The 16,859-nt window shown below is 35.2% G+C and overlaps 1 protein-coding gene across 1 annotated transcript in view; it reads right to left on the minus strand.

The window, feature by feature from the left end:
* The window catches only part of prkcaa (protein kinase C, alpha, a), a 164,182-nt gene that overhangs the window by 16,596 nt on the left and 130,727 nt on the right, over window positions 1-16,859 (minus strand). Inside the window, exons 9-15 of the mRNA XM_059571311.1 lie at window positions 14,241-14,381; window positions 13,564-13,737; window positions 9,718-9,809; window positions 9,525-9,587; window positions 8,004-8,142; window positions 3,476-3,556; window positions 960-1,067 (exon numbers count right to left, since the gene is read on the minus strand). Coding sequence (XP_059427294.1) covers window positions 960-1,067; window positions 3,476-3,556; window positions 8,004-8,142; window positions 9,525-9,587; window positions 9,718-9,809; window positions 13,564-13,737; window positions 14,241-14,381 — 798 coding nt within the window. The remainder of the gene's footprint in view (window positions 1-959; window positions 1,068-3,475; window positions 3,557-8,003; window positions 8,143-9,524; window positions 9,588-9,717; window positions 9,810-13,563; window positions 13,738-14,240; window positions 14,382-16,859) is intronic.

Here is a 16,859-nt window from a genome sequence, read left to right on the forward strand (position 1 = left end):
GCTTCTAGCTGTTTTTGAAGGAGTTATGGTTGATGTGCCTAACTTGATGGTGAAATTGTGATGAAATGATGGGTTTGCTGGAATCACAAACAGTTCTGTCTTGGCAAGGTTAAGTTGAAGGTGATGGTCCATCATCCAGGAAGAAATGTCTGTTAGACAAGCTGAGATGCTGATAGCTACCGTTGGATCATCAGGATGGAATGAGAGGTAGAGTTTAGTGTCATCAGCATAGCAGTGGTATGAAAAGCCATGTTTCTGAATGACAGAACCTAATGATGCCATGTAGACAGAGAAGAGAAGTGGTCCAAGAACTGAGCCCTGAGGCACCCCAGTAGTTAGATGTTGTGACTTGGACACCTCACTTCTCCAAGATACTTTGAAGGACCTATCTGATAGGTAAGACTCAAACCATTGAAGTGTGGTCCCTGAGATGCCTTTTGTCAGTAGGGTTGATAGGAGGATCTGGTGGTTAATCGTGTCAAAAGCAGCGGACAGATCAAGCAGGATAAGTACTGAAGATTTGGATTCTGCTCTTGCCAGTCTTAGAGCTTCAACAACTGAGAGCAAGGCCGTCTCAGTTGAATGTCCACTTCTGAAGCCAGATTGGTTGCTGTCAAGGAGGTTGTTGTGTGTGAGAAATGTAGAGACTTGGTTGAACACAGCTCGTTCAAGTGTTTTTGCAATGAAAGGAAGAAGGGAAACTGGTCTATAGTTCTCTAAAAGAGATGGGCTGAGGTTATTGAGGTTGAGGTTATTCTTGCTTAGTTCATGTTAACTAAAGTAGTTAACTAACACTAATTAATTGAACCTTATTCTAAAGTGTTACCAAATAATGTACTAGTGAATTTTGGGTCCTTGTTATTAACCAACTAGAGAGCAATACTGTTCCTGGTTTTCCTGGTACTGGTTCAGTTTGGCACTACAACCTAGAACATTGTGTTTTTATGTGAGAGACTTACCCCTTTGCAGATGGAAACTGCTTCTTTGGACATGGATTTAGGGTAGGAGACGTTGTGCTCCATAATGGACTGGAAAAGTTCATCTTCATCCTCACCATCAAATGGAGGCTGAGAAGAGAAACACATTTTTTTTAAGATTATTAAGCATTTATCCTGATATGTCAGTTGTTAAAATCTTGCACAATGTGGCATTAAGAATTTACCTTAACCTCACTCTTACAAAAAGTACAGTTACAGTAGTATAAAATATACCATGAGGAAAACAAATATAAAAGATCATTATGTTTGCACAAAGTGATTATGTAAGGAATGACTGACGACGGGCTGTTGAATTACTAGAAAATGTATGCACACCCGAGGTGGTGATGCAGCCACGACGCGAAGCACACCTCGGGTGTGCATTATTTTTCTAATAATTCAACCACCCGGAGTCAATTATTCAGCTTATACTACGGTTACCACACCTCAAGACATCGATCACATGATATTAATATAATTTTAAAGCTGGTAATGGAGGCTTAAGCCTTTAATAGCATTCTAATGCAGTTATTAATGAAGTTATTAAAAAGAGAGCAAGAGCGACAGAGACATACAAAGAGAGAAAGAAAGAGAGAGAGAGAGCTTGTGTGAATTAGGCTAACGTACCTCTGTGCATCTCTAAACGTTCTTCTGCTGTAGTGTCTCTAAACAGCGCTGTTTACCTCGCTAGTGAGAAGTGTCATGTGTAGCCTTTAAGTTGCTACACTATATAGGCTTACTGATAAAATCGTCAGGGCAGCGCCTTATAACACCTTTTTGTGCAAACTGTGTGACCGTTATTACAGTTTTACTTTGCGAAGTGATATGGAACTGTAACGCGGTCAAGAGAGCTGCCTGGAACTACATTCGTCGTGCGTTTCCCAGAAAATAACTGCACACCTCAGAACGTTCGTCAGCCAATCAGATTCAAGCATTAAATGGCCCCGTAGTGTAAATGTTGGTATTGTTAGGGTTGTAACAGGAGATTTTCACAGTATTATAATCATCTCAGAAAATATCACGGTTATACAGTTTCACGGTATACGGTTTTAAACAACTAAATTTTTTTTTTTGGTTGAACAAATGTTTGAAAGCATTTGTTTATTCAAATTTCATTAATCAAAAACAAGAAAATGTAATCACTGATAATTTATTAGTTTAATAACTTACATTTATCATTAATTCTACATACAAATTAATAAATTCTGGTTTCTGTATATAGATTCTGCACTTTTATGATTTAATAGAAATATACTGCATAAAAATGTAACAATTTAATTAATGTTTTAAAACCTTTACTCTATGTTTTCGCAAAGGGCTGCACAACAGAGATTTACTAAATTAAAATGAGGGGAAAAATATATATTCCTTAAAAATGTTTATGTAAATTATTATTATTATTTTAGAAGTAGGCTACATTATAGTACAATCGTAATTTCTGTCAATTTCTTCCAGTTAAAAAGCAGACTTTTATTTTAACAAGTTGTAGTGAAGAGCTTTGACATACATAATGTATTTGTTTTTGAAAGTGGTTTTCTCAAATAAAATGATGTCATTATTTTACAGCTTGGTTTTTGATTTATTCATCAATCCATCAAATCGCACATTAATGAGACATCTGCATTGTAGCTAGCTACTGTAAATTCATTGTCATGACTGGATTCTGGGATTCACTCCGCATCACAGCAATCATAATGCTTTAATCTTAAATTATAAATGGGACATAGCTGTATCTGCACTGAGGGATGATATTTTTAATAAGAAAACATGTTTGATGCGTTTCCTCATTTTGCAGCCACTTTTCCGACCACAGTTTTTGCAAACTGTGTCTACCCTCGATGACAAATAAGCATTCGTCTGTTCTATATAAAATTCTTATTTTATATTCCCATACTAGTGCCAGTTTGAACTCATATTTTGACGTGGGATAGAGATTAGAGATAGCCTCTGTCTCTGCTGTTGTCTCCGCTGTACGTGTGGGTGGAGCAAGAGAACAGTTAAGTGGAAAGGTGTTGCATAGGCGCAGGTGAGATTCTGCATCTGTTATTTTCTCCCAATACCGTAGATAAGCAAATGTACACGGTATGATAATCGTACATGTTTATATCATGGTATATCGTCATACCAGTATATCATTACAAACTTAATTTAAAGGACATTATAGCACCATTTAAATACTATAAAAGTGTATCTTAGTATATAATGAAGTACCATTATATTTCACTGACAAATGTTACTATATGTTTGATTTCAATTTATTAAAATAAATTGTTGTGGATGTGAAGAGAAGATGTGTATTTTTACCCAGAGATCATCTGTGGGTACAACAGCTGGTGTCAATATCTTATGTGGATCATTTCTGTTAAATTATGTTTAAAAGTAAACAAGCACATACCACTACAAACTGTATAACAACAAAGCCACACCTGTATTTTAATACTGGCAGAAGATAAGAGTCGCCAGTTTAGGACTTGATGGTTGTACACATCTGTACTCACCTGTCCCGCCAGCATCTCGTACAGCAGGACTCCATAAGCCCACCAGTCCACAGAACGGCCATAAGGCTGATAAGCTATTATCTGAAAAGAGACAGCACAAACCCCCCTAACGATTACTATTAAAGTTTAGCATACTAGCAACCAAGTTTTTCCCATAATCCCCATCCCATCTGGAGGCACACATCTAATAAATAAATTATGAAAATATACTGTATTGTATTTTTCTGTTTTCCAGTCAAAATATTTAAACACCAAATAAACAAAACTGATTCACAAATTTTGTGTAAGGTAAGGCATATTTTTTGTTAGATAATATTGGTATTTGTTAAATTATATGACCTTGGTACAGTATATCACCATACTGTGTACTTAATTTTTCAAAGCACTAAATTTAGTAATTCTTTAACAGGAAAGGGTCCCAGATGTACAACAAAACCTAAAATGTTATTTTGTTTAATAAACCAAGCAAGACTGCAACTAAAGCTCAGTTTGCGGTGTGTAAGAAAGTATGAGGGTGTGACTTAAAAATATTAATAATGAAAACACGCTTTTTTTTGCCGTATATAACAAAATTTCACCCAGCTTATACAGCATGCAGTCAGCTTTCTTGGCTGATGCAGTTCACAGCACATTCAGTGCGTGTGTGTTTGTATTTGACATCACACTAACACTATGTGACAGTTCTAGATCATGGCTGTAGCCGCTCAAGGTTTTGTTCGTGGCACTGGATGTTAAATATCCTATTACAAAATACTACGGTGGCCGAGACAGCTCAACACGCTGCAACTTAAGAAAACACATGCAAATTGAAAAAACATCAGCAAATGAAGAAAACATCTTCATCAGTTTGACAACACAAGTGTTGCAAATCATCACAACACATGCATATAACAAAACGCGCTGCAAATCCTTCACAACACATGCATATAACGAAACGAGCTGCAAATCATCACAACACATGCATATAACAAAACGCGCTGCAAATCCTTCACAACACATGCATATAACGAAACGAGCTGCAAATCATCACAACACATGCATATAACGAAACGCGCTGCAAATAATCACAACACATACATATAAAGAAACGCTGCAAATCCTCACAACACATGCATTAACAAAACGCGCTGCAAATCATCACAACACATGCAATTAACAAACACGCTGCAAATAGCACTGACCACAATGGAAATGTTTCAAGGAGACCTCAAAAAGTGTCGGACCCGACTTGGATTTGCTTATCGTGCAGTGGCTACTGGTCAGTGGAGTTGAGTTATTTTTTTTTTTATGGTGTTTTTTAAAATTCCTTTATCTTTTGGATATTATTAGCCTAAATAAGCTGAATAATTACATGATTAAATGTAAAACGTTACTTAAGATGGCTAACTTTAATATTCTCAACTAAACATAATTTCAAGGTTAATGAAAATAAATTTGCAATGCTTCATTAATTGTTTCTTAATGTGTATGTGCTGTGAGGAATTGCAGTGTTTCTTAATTTATATGTGTTGTGAAGTATTTGCAGCGCGTTTCGTTATATGCATGTGTTGTGAAGTATTTGCAGCGCGTTTCGTTGTATGCATGTGTTGTGATGATTTGCAGCGCGTTTCGTTGTATGCATGTGTTGTGAAGTATATGCAGCGCGTTTCGTTGTATGCAAGTGTTGTGAGGATTTGTAGCGCGTTTTGCTATATGCATGTGTTGTGATGATTTGTAGCGCGTTTCCCTATATGCATGTGTTGTGATGATTTGTAGCGCGTTTCCCTATATGCATGTGTTGTGATGATTTGCAGGTCGTTTCGTTATATGCATGTGTTGTGAAGGATTTGCAGCGCGTTTTGTTATATGCATGTGTTGTGATGATTTGCAACACTTGTGTTGTCAAACTGATGAAGATGTTTTCTAAACTTGCTGATGTTTTTTCAATTTGCATGTGTTTTCTTAAGTAGCAGCGTGTTGAGCTGTCTCTGCCACCATAAAATACAGAGGACCACACACACACTAAATAAATCCTATCCCTAATCGTAACTACACATCCCATATACACACAGGCTAATTGAGGAGTGCAGCGCAAATGTCAAATTCAGATTAAACAATTACTGAGGAGAAAAAAATAAACATACAACAATATTTTGACAATGCAAGAGACAGACCAAATTGTAATTAGCTTATTTTATGAACTCATTGGGAGGTCCTCAGTAAGAAAACAAATGTTACAATTATATGGTTAGCCATGTGTTACTGCTGCTCTACCTTTGACATACTTTACACTCAAGTTAACATGCAGCAACATGTTCCCAGATAACATGCATTACCCCTGCATAATATGAAGGTCAGCAAAAGAGACAGAAAGAGAGAGAGTAATGCTCTCAAAAAAGGGTGGAGGAAAAATGTCCACTAATATACACACGAATACACACACACTTTTTTATTTTAATTTTGCAGCTTCAGAAAGTAAAACTGTGCATGTGCTACAGTATATCTGTTTGGACACACACACACACACACACACACACACACACACACACACACACACACACACACACACACACACACACGAAACAGTGTTGCTTTGATTTCTAGTAATTTTTATAAAAACCCCTCACAGATTCTAGTCATAGAGCTGGTAGGAATTTTATAAGGATGACAAGGACATTAATATACAAACTTTGACAGCCTTTCTCAAAAATTCACCAGTAATCTAGGTCTGGTTATGTGGGAGGGTTTGTTTAGCAAAATATAGATACAAAGGGTCTGCCTTTTCATGTGTAAAGAAGTCCGAAAACCATTGTGGCTGCCTTTATAGCATGACTTTTAAATAATTCCTGTAGGAGACAACTCTGCCACCCACTGTCATGTCATGCCACTACAGTTTAAATATTTGGGGGCGGAAAAAAAAAACAGAGAGGGACAGAGAGAGAAAGAAAAAGAGAGAGAAGATGTGTGTCTGAGGATGTTAAAGCAGATAAAGGTAATAAAAATTAAGTGTTGATGTTCCCAAGATAACTTGCATTGTAAGAGCTTATGTGTCACTTGTGTGGAGGCATCTTCATGCTAAGGCCTGTTCTGGGAAGAAAAGTTAAGAGAAGAGCTTCGGTACAGAGAAATAAGGACAGCTTCACACTAGGCTCTGCTCTGAATATGAAAAGATCTGTATGAAGAAAAAAGGGAAGAAAGAAAGCACTGAAAAGTGGTGGTTTCCTTTTTTTTAATGTAATGTACAGAAAACTAGTTTCTAATACAGCTGTTAAGAGACTGATGTCAAATTTGACATCTTTCTCTCTTCTGACCAATGTAATCATTCTCTCTATATTTTCCCCTTTTTTTGTAAAGTGATAAACATGCCATTGTGGATTTATTATTTTGCTATTAGAGCACAAAAAATATATTTGTTGTTGTTTCTGTTCAAAACTATGCAAGTTTTCCCAACTATGACAACTTCCGCTTAAGAGCACCTCTGAAAGGTGAAATGTCTATAGAAAAATATTATCAAATTATTGTGGCCAAATGCCAAAAGAAATGTCATGGTCAGGAGGTAGCAGCTGTTTATAAAGTCTTGAATAATGATTGACAGTATTAAATGAAGTCGCTGCTCCTGAATTAGAATTGTTAAAATCTGTAGCATGTGGCAGTAGCATCTGAAATAAGAAGGCAAAATAGTTACTTAAAGGGTTAGTTCACCCAAATATTAAAATTATGTCACTAATGACTCACCCTTATGTCGTTCCAAACCCGTAAGACCTCCGTTTATCTTTGGAACAAAGTTTAAGATATTTTAAAATTTAGTCCGAGAGCTTTCTGTCCCTCCATTGAAACTGTGTGTACAGTCAACTGTCCATGTCCAGAAATGTAATAAAAACATCTTCAAAGTAGTCCATGTGACATCAGAGGGTCAGTTAGAATTTTTTGAAGCATCGAAAATACATTTGGGTCCAAAAATAGCAAAAACTACGACTTTATTCAGCATTGTCTTCTCTTTCGGGTCTGTTGTGAGTGCGTTCATAGCACTGCAGTTTAGTGATATCCAGTTTGCGAATGAATCATTCGATGTAACCGGATCTTCTTGAACCTGTTCACCAAATCGAACTGAATCGTTTGAAACGGTTCGCATCTCCAATAGGCATTAATCCACAAATGACTTAAGCTGCTAACTTTTTCAATGTGGCTGACACTCCCTCTGAGTTAAAACTAACCAATATCCCGGAGTAATTAGTTTACTCAAACAGTACATTGACTGAACTGCTGTGAAGAGAGAACTGAAGATGAACACCGAGCCGAGCCAGATAACAAACGAAAGATCTACTCGTTCATTAATGACATAATTTTAATATTTGGGTGAACAAACCCTTTAAGTGTATATTTTACACTTCAGTCAAATCAACCACTTGCTGCAACCAATAGGGAGTCATTTGGAATTCATATGGCTCAAAGGAAAGGTTAAATAGATGCTGTCTCCTTTTTAAACTGCTAATATGGTTGACAGTGTCACTATGAAAAAAAAAAAAAAAAAACCCACTCTGTCACTCACCTCTGGAGCAATGTAATCTGGCGTTCCACAAAATGTACGGGTGGTCACACCCTCCACAATGTTCTCCTTGCACATACCGAAGTCTGCAATCTTAATATGACCCTCTGCATCCAGCATGACATTATCTAATTTCAGATCCCTGAAAGTGATAACAAATAACACAACAGTATATCACTATAGACGATGATTCTGAAAATTGCCGTATGGGGTTACACAAAAAAGATGTTTGCCTTCCTGTTTAAATACTTCTATATAATTTTTTTTTATATATTACATCTAAACAAACTCCACACATAAGCACAATGAAAATGTAATTCATTTTAGTTCATGTAAAAAGCAAGTGCAGTTTTTTTTTCCCTGAAACAAGGACTCTGTCTCTTTTATTCCTGCTGACGTCAGCTCATCGGTTTGCTTTATTTCCCTAGGCCAATTTAGTCGCTCAAAGAAAAACAAGCCAAATAACTAGGTATAGCTCCCAAAGAGAGACAGAATTAAGTGAATTACTGGTTGAAGGTTGAGCTTATATAGTGATTTGGTATTTTATTAATGTTATTTGAAATGAGTCATGGCAATATTTAGCACATTTTACAAATAGGTTAATATGATATTCTTTAATGCAACAGAGAAACAAATTACCTTTACAGCTGTCTAAGAATGTAAAATAATGTTAGGAATCTGGTGCCTGCCCTTCTGTCCAGGCACCACCAGAGGTCACTAGCCACCACATGGACACTCTCACACTACACCACTACGGACTCTCACAACACACAGACTGTTACACATCACCTCAAACTACAGTACATTTCCCATCAGCCACTCCCCTAATCACACATTCTACTTGCCATTGTCAGTGTTCCTAGTCTTGCCTTGCCTGTCTTTCCGTGTTTTTGATTCTTGCTCGTATACTTTGGATTGACCCTTTTGCCTGCTGTTTTGGACTATGAGTGCACCTCACCCTGGCAATTGCTCGTGTTCCAGTATTTCCCCTTTCATCTTGCCCTCCGGATACTGTTCACCGATCATCAACCCATGCTCAATCAAGGACTATTGTTGTGTTTTGTCGTGCCATACCTGTTTGCTATTGATTCGACCCTGCCTGTATTTGACCTTGTTTACCAATAAAGCAGGAAATGGATCTAAATGACTCTTGTCTCATCGACCCCGTACCAAATAACTTGACATTCAGGTTATTGGAGTAAAAAAAAAATATATATATAATTCGATTATTATCTGACAAGATAATGTGTACTTTCCTTTAAATCATAGAATTCACATAGCATTTTCTTTAAAATGGGACATTCAAGAAGTAACACTATTTGGACTCTTTAGTGGAAAGACAAGTAAGTGTAAAAAGTAATATAAAATACAAATAATAAACTAATATAGAATGTCATTGTTTGTTTATTTATTTATTTTTATTGCTTTAATTTTAATCTGCTGATTAAAGCCAAATACATTACACTTTGAAACTATTGAGGTTTGTGTCCCTTATTTTACCTCTTCTGAAGGTGGCAACCCTACCTGTATATGACTCCTTTCTTGTGCAAGAAAAAAAGCCCAACAGCAATCTCTCCAGCATAGAACCTGCAACAAGCAGATTATTTTACATAAATTCACCTAAATCTAAAAGCAAACATAGAGTGATATATGCTTTAAAATCCAAACCCAGATATACCTACTGAAGACATATAAACACAATGAGAGAGTGGCTTACACTGCTTGTGGCTCCTTAAATTTGCCCACTTGCTGAATGTGGTACATCAGATCACCACCATTAACATACTCCATCACGAAATACAGACGATCCTATGACAAAAACATATAAAAAACAACATAGAAAACTGTTCAGATAAACTTTAATGCTGCTCTTTTCTGAAAGGGTATGTCTAAAAGTGAAAAATCCTATTTCAATATATTGCAAAGGTATATTTTAACACAGTGAAAATGCACTTCTGTTGTTTAAAGTGGTCAAATGATCCAATTTCAAGTTTTCCTCGCTCTTTTGAGTGTTACAAGCTGTTTGTGAATAGATAAGATCCCTTAAGTTGCAAAGACTAAAGTCTCAAACCCAAAGAGATATTCTTTGTAAAAGTTCAGACTCGTCCATGCTAGAGCTGCACAATTCTGTATAAATTGAGAATCACAATTTTTTTGTCTCAAACAGAGATCACGATTCTCCATCGATTCTGAAGTAAACAAAATTTGCTGCAGTCTATTTAAAAGGGTTTCGTTAATTTGAATGAATTATTAGACATTTTTAAATGCACTACCAGTCCAAAAGTTTTTGAACAGTAATATTTTTTTATATTATTTTTTAATTATCTTCTGTTCACCAAGTCTACATTTATTTGATCCAAAATACAGCAAAAGTAGTAATATAGTGAAATATTTTTACAATGTAAAATTTCTATTGTAATATATATTTAAAATATAAATTATTCCTGTGATCAAAGCTGAATTTTCAGCATAATTAATCCAGTCTTCAGTATCATCATTCTAATATGCTGATTTGATGTTCAAGAAACTTCTTCCTCTTCTTCTTCTTCTTCTTCTTCTTCTTCTTCTTATTATTATTATCATCATGATTATCAGTATTTAAAACACTTGAGTATATTTTTTGGGATTCATTGATGAATAGAAAGATCAGCATTTATCTAAAATAAGCTTTTGTAACATTATACACCATACAAAAACATTTTTTTTGGGGGGGGGGGGATTACATAAATGAATACCTTTATTTAGGAAGAATCTGTAAAATTTTTAAAAGTGATGATAAAGACATTTCTTATAAAATATTTCTATTTCACATAAATGTTGTTCTTTTGAAATTTCTATCAAAGAAACCTGACTTTATTACTATTTATTACTACTATTTTCAGCATAATAATAATAATGTTTTTTGAACAGCAAATCAGAATATTATAATGATGTTACACTGAAGACTGGAGTAAAATTCACCTTTCATCACAGGAATAAATTACATTTTAAAATACATACATAGAAAGCAGTTATTTTAAATTGCAAAAATATTTCAAAATGTTACTATTTTTGTTGTACTTTGGATCACATAAATGCAGGATTGGTGAGCAGAAGAGACTTCTTTATTAAAAAAAACAAAAACAAAACAACACAAACCTTGTAATTCTTACGGTTCAAAAACGTTTGACTAGTAGTTTTTATATAATATATTTAATACACCAATTTTTAATATTACAATTATTAAAAAATAAAATAAAATAAAACATGTTTGAATCAATGATTCAATGACTCACTCATAAATCTACTTTACTTGTTTCATTATTGGATGAATCAGCATTTTTGAACAATTTTCTTGAATAAATAATGAATTCATTGACATAAACTTGTCCGTTGGTGGATTATTATAAGCTTTTACATATATTTTTGTTGGTCTGTAAAGGTTATTAATGACTTGTTGGATGTGGATGCAACGAATCTCTAGAGCAGATCTGTTTATGGCTGTGTCTCTTAAATTTTTCTTTCTGTCATAAACACAGTGGTACTGTCATCTCACCATCAGAGATCAATATCGCCTGAGCAGTTTTTGTTTGCCTTTTTTCGACTCTTATGTACAGATTCTTATTTTTTTGCTTCTTACTTGAAAATTATATTGGTGTCTTTATTTAAATCTTCTATAAGTGCTCTGTGCATAAAATCTTTTCGGATATAATTGAAATTAAATGTGACTATTAAAATGTAATAAAACGAGAATGCCACAGAGTTTTTTTTTTTTCAGTGTTTTTTTTTTTTTAAACTGATGTTGTTGATTTATGGAAACCATTTAAAATATGAGGAAAAAAATAGACTTCTAAAAATTCCAACTGTAAAATCATTTCAAATCTATGTAATTGCCCTATTTTTTATTTAGCTTTATGCTGCTTTACAGTATAATATATTTTGCTCTTTACATATTTCTAATAAAATAATGCAAATACATTTGGCTGGGGAACCAAATTTATATATTTACATTGGCCCTACATTTTGCAAATAAAGTCTATTTCAGTTGCCAAAGAACATTAACAAAAAACAATGAATGGTTTTTGTGAGTATTTGAAGAAAAATAAGAATCTGTACATAAGAGTCGAAAAAAGGCAAACAAAAACTGCTCAGGCGATATTGATCTCTGATGGTGAGATGACAGTACCACTGTTTTTATGACAGAAAGAAAAATTAAAGAGACACAGCCATAAGCAGATCTGCTCTAGAGATGCGTTGCATCCACATCCAACAAGTCATTAATAACCTTTACAGACCAACAAAAATATATGTGAAAGCTTATAATAATCCACCAACGGACAAGTTTATTCACCAAATGAAAGTTATCAATAACGCTACCTCACTGAATAAGTCAAGAAAGAATTCTAGACATTAGATTAGATAAAAATTTTGCCCCGATTTGCAGTCTGGAAAAGTTGACAGTAGTTGCCGAATGTCATCCAGTCTACAGATGCTGTAGTATATGATGTTTTTTTTATTTTGTTTGTGTGTGTTATGTTCCAGTGATGGCCAATTTTTCTGTAGCTGTTTACAAAGTTGTGTGCGATGTAAGTGTGTGATGCCTAGTGTTTAAAAAAAACTGTTCTTAAAGGGGTGACATTGCTAAAAAGAACATTATTTTGTGTATTTGGTGTAATGCAGTGTCTATGTGGTTTAACCCTCTGAGGTCTAAGGCTATTTTTGGGGCCTGGAGAAGTTTTGTCATGCCCTAACATTTGTGTTTATTTTAAGTTGCTTATAAACATCTAAATGGCTAAAGTCTAATGCCACTGTAATCAGCACAAATTGGGCTATAATAAATTGAGAGCAGCATGTATGTACATGATTGTGTTTTTGAGAAAACAATGTTTATGCATGGTTAGTGAAAAACTAAAAATCTTAAATCACTTGAATAAGGCCATAAAACACATATAGAACATTAGTTCTCGGGACTTTTGAGAACTGGAGCTTGTAGCCTAGAATTTCTCTTTCTAAGTTACGTGAAAAGTTACGTGAAAATCATCTTGTTTACTCACTCACAGAAAACAATATATTGATTTACTTTTTGTGTAGAAAGGGTCTATGCAAGAGGACGTGAACTATCAGCATTATATAGTACTTCTAAGAGACTCTGATGTGCTGAAAGGCGGATGTTTGGTTTGTGAGTGCCATTAGTGGGACTACGATTTAGCCCACAGCCATAACGACTTGTTATCAGAGGCTTCTGTTTGTTCTCAGTTGGTAGTTATGTATGGCTGGCTAAATGTTTTATTAGCTGTCTTTACTTTACTAAATTATTAAATTTGTATTCAAGAGGTTTATCTCCCCAGACATGCATTTTTATTTTCTATAATGGTTGATATGCCCTTGTAAATCAGTACAAAGTACCCTTTGTGTCTACTAGTCCAACTGTGTCTAGTTACAGAATATTTGACTGATAAAGATACAAATCTTGCAAAAACAGTAGATCATCATGGGTTTGATTACCAGAGAATGGAAAGTAAATTATTTGAGTAGAAATTACTACCAAATGCATAAATGTTAATTTATGGACAGAGTTCCTCACCACAGTCTGAAAGCAGGAGTGGAGTTGGGTGAGGAATGGAGGTTTGTCCTGTTGAGCCAGAACCCGCTTCTCCACCATGGTGCATTCAACATCATCATCCTGGATGACCACATCCTTCTTCAGGATCTTTATAGCATATAGTTCATCAGAAGACTTCATCTCAGCCAGCATCACCTGAGTATGGAGAATATCAAAAGCTCAAACTGCCAGTGAGGGTTATTATCAAACCTAAAAATATACTAAATTTCACAGAGAAAGAAAAAGCATTATTTTGTCTTACCTAAGTTGTTTTGAAAACACATCTTTATTTTTAATTGTATTTTTTTTATTCTACTAGGTTAGCCCCATTTTTCAGAAAAACCAAGCCAAGAAAGGAAACATCCAAAATCACAGTATAACATTTCTACAGTATATATTTTAAACAACAATAAAAAACAAATAAATACTGGTATTAATATGGTTAAATTTATGGGTAAAAAAGCAAGCATTTACAACACTTATGATTAAAAGATTACAATTCAGTTGATTTAACAATCAATGTAAATTAAATAAGAGTAATAGTGCCTTTTAAAATGTAGATAAGGGCAATTGTCTCCATATCGGAGTACCAATTGTACAATTGTGAGTAAAAACTGCTATGCAATTATTATTACATATAATTGTGATTGGACACTCACCTTTCCAAAACTGCCTTTTCCCAATACTGCCAAGAAATTAAAGTCTGTGAGCTTGACACTATCCAGACTCCTTGAGGGTAAACTGGACCCATTGTCATCCAAAGTGGTGATGTTTTTTTTGCCTGGACCCAATTTGGCTTTCTGCACACAGACATACAATAGCTGTAAAAACAAGCCAGAACTAAAGAAAAACTTACAATGCACTTGTAATCCCATATGCAGTTAAGATGGAGCTGGAACACATTTTCTGTCATGTGAATGGACCTCAGTCTTTGCAAATGAAAATGAGGCTGTTATGGAGAAAAATGCACATCCATTCAACAGGTTGTACAGTCTTAATTATATTACGTTTAAATTTCACATAAAGTTTGTCAAAGTTGCCCACCATGAACTGCTTTGGTAAAACATATTTTCAATGTTTCAACAAAGTCAAAAACACAATTACAACCCTTTGTCTAGACTTTATGGCTAACATTTGCGAAAAAATAAAAATGAAATAATAATAGTAATTTTGTATCTACCCTGATTAAAGTCCATTAATCTTTTAGAGATGCAGCCCAAAAAATAATAATCCATTTGAAGCATAATCTGCATTTCCTGCCAATGTCCTATAACAAGCCATACACAACAAGGCTCATTCTAAATCTGCCTTCTTGATGAATTATGGGTAGTGCCCATGCCGTTACCCAAGGCAGATTAAGTTCTTTCCATCACAGCTTTTAGAAGTCAGTCAGCAAGCCAAGATTCTCTGCAAGCTAGACTGGACGGCCTTGATGTCAAACTACAACAGCAGTGGACAATATATTTTTCATTGAAGAATCGTGGGTGGGGTGAGTGAATGTCCAATGCTCTTTCCACCCTCAATACCGCGACTGAGATGAGATCCTTGAGCAAGGCACCGTACCCCCAACTGCTCCCCCGGCGCCACAGCATTGGCTGCCTACTGCTCCGGGTGTGTGTTCACTACTCACTGCTGTGTGTGTGTGTGTGTCTGTGTGTGTACTTGGATGGGTGAAATGCAGAGCACAAATTCCGAGTATGGGTCACCATACTTGCCCCACAAGTTCCCTCCTTTCCTTTCCTCCTTTCTTAACTTTCCAGTGATGAGAAACACCAAAGCAAAGACTGAATGCCTCTATAAGGAATCGCTGAAGTGAAGATCCTTCTTCATCCTTCTGTGTTGTTAAACAGCTTTTGAGCATTTCAAGTTGGTGGTCAGGAATTTAAAAAAAGCCAGAGCACTGGGTTCCTTGAAATGTAATGACTTTTGTTGGTTTTGATTGTTTCTATTGTCCTCAAATTGCTTTGGATAAAAGCGTCTGCTAAATGTAATGTTAATGCTTTGGTGTGAAGCACTTCATGATTATGTAGTGGTGGAAAACATATTATACCGTGTCTCAACAGTGGGAAAGACAAGGTGAGTAAGACCTCAATCTGTTAGCAGAGCCATCACAGCTAGGGGCACAAAGTGATACCCATGAAGATGCAAGTTTTGTGATGCAGCAGATTTGACTGGATCAAGATGGCATGAAGTTAGCTGTTCTCAGGGGGAAGGTGCTTATTAAGGTTGCCAACAAAGATCAAACTCCCTAACAACAACAATGTGATGGAGGCTGACCTGAAGTCCAGCTGAAAGTTATTTGAGACGTCATTAATAAGAAAAAAGCTGAAAGATTCATAAAGCATGTGCTTTCACATCTCAAATCTTCAGTTTCTTCAAATTATAGCTACTTCATCTGGGAGAACCCCCCCCCCCCCTCCCCCAGTGCTATGCCATTTACGACATAGTTACACTCTACAATGAGTCAGAAAACACTGCATGATGAAGACACTGATGCTCTAATAGAGGGCCTTCATTTATGCCAAATGTGAGAGAAGGGCTGCTTCAACCCTTTGATGGTTTTCTGTAATTTCACACCAAAATTGTTTTTTGTTGAAAATCATCCCCAAGATGGCACTTATCTCTCTTCCATGCACTGGACATTTAATACTCTTAGTCTATTTTTAACTTAGACATTGTATTAACTAAAAACAATATGAAATATTATTTTATATATATATTATAATATATTATATATATATATATAAACGAAATAAATAATAATAATAATTTTGTGTAGTATCATGAAATTGTCACAAAATACTAAATATCCAAAAATAAATACTGAAACTAAATGCTACACTTACGTTAGTGTGAACCCTTAATGAAGAATACCAGAAGTTTAAAGACATTTGTCATAGAATTGTTTTTTTTTGATAATTACCTTTGTTTATTGAGCTGTTAGGTCAATGTGCAAGAGTATATTGTATCAAAAATGCGATGTCTTTCCCTGCAGCAAAATTCTTATGCATACCTCTATATCCAGCGCCGGCGCCATGTGGGGGCGTTTAATTATGATTTTAATTATGAAATATAATGGTTTATTTTAAAAAATATACTTACCAAATGCATAGGCTTTCTAGCATTAACATGATGCTACTATAGCAACAATTTAGGACAGTCCGTTTCACAAAGTTGCTCGTTTGATGAGTAGATCAATGTAGATGATTTGCTATATTGTTATTGTTTGTTGCTGTTTAAGTTGTTCTAACTTAAAATGATGGATCTGTTAAATGGGT

This window comes from Carassius carassius, chromosome 17 (genome assembly GCF_963082965.1).
Source record: "Carassius carassius chromosome 17, fCarCar2.1, whole genome shotgun sequence".
Lineage (NCBI taxonomy): Eukaryota > Metazoa > Chordata > Actinopteri > Cypriniformes > Cyprinidae > Carassius > Carassius carassius.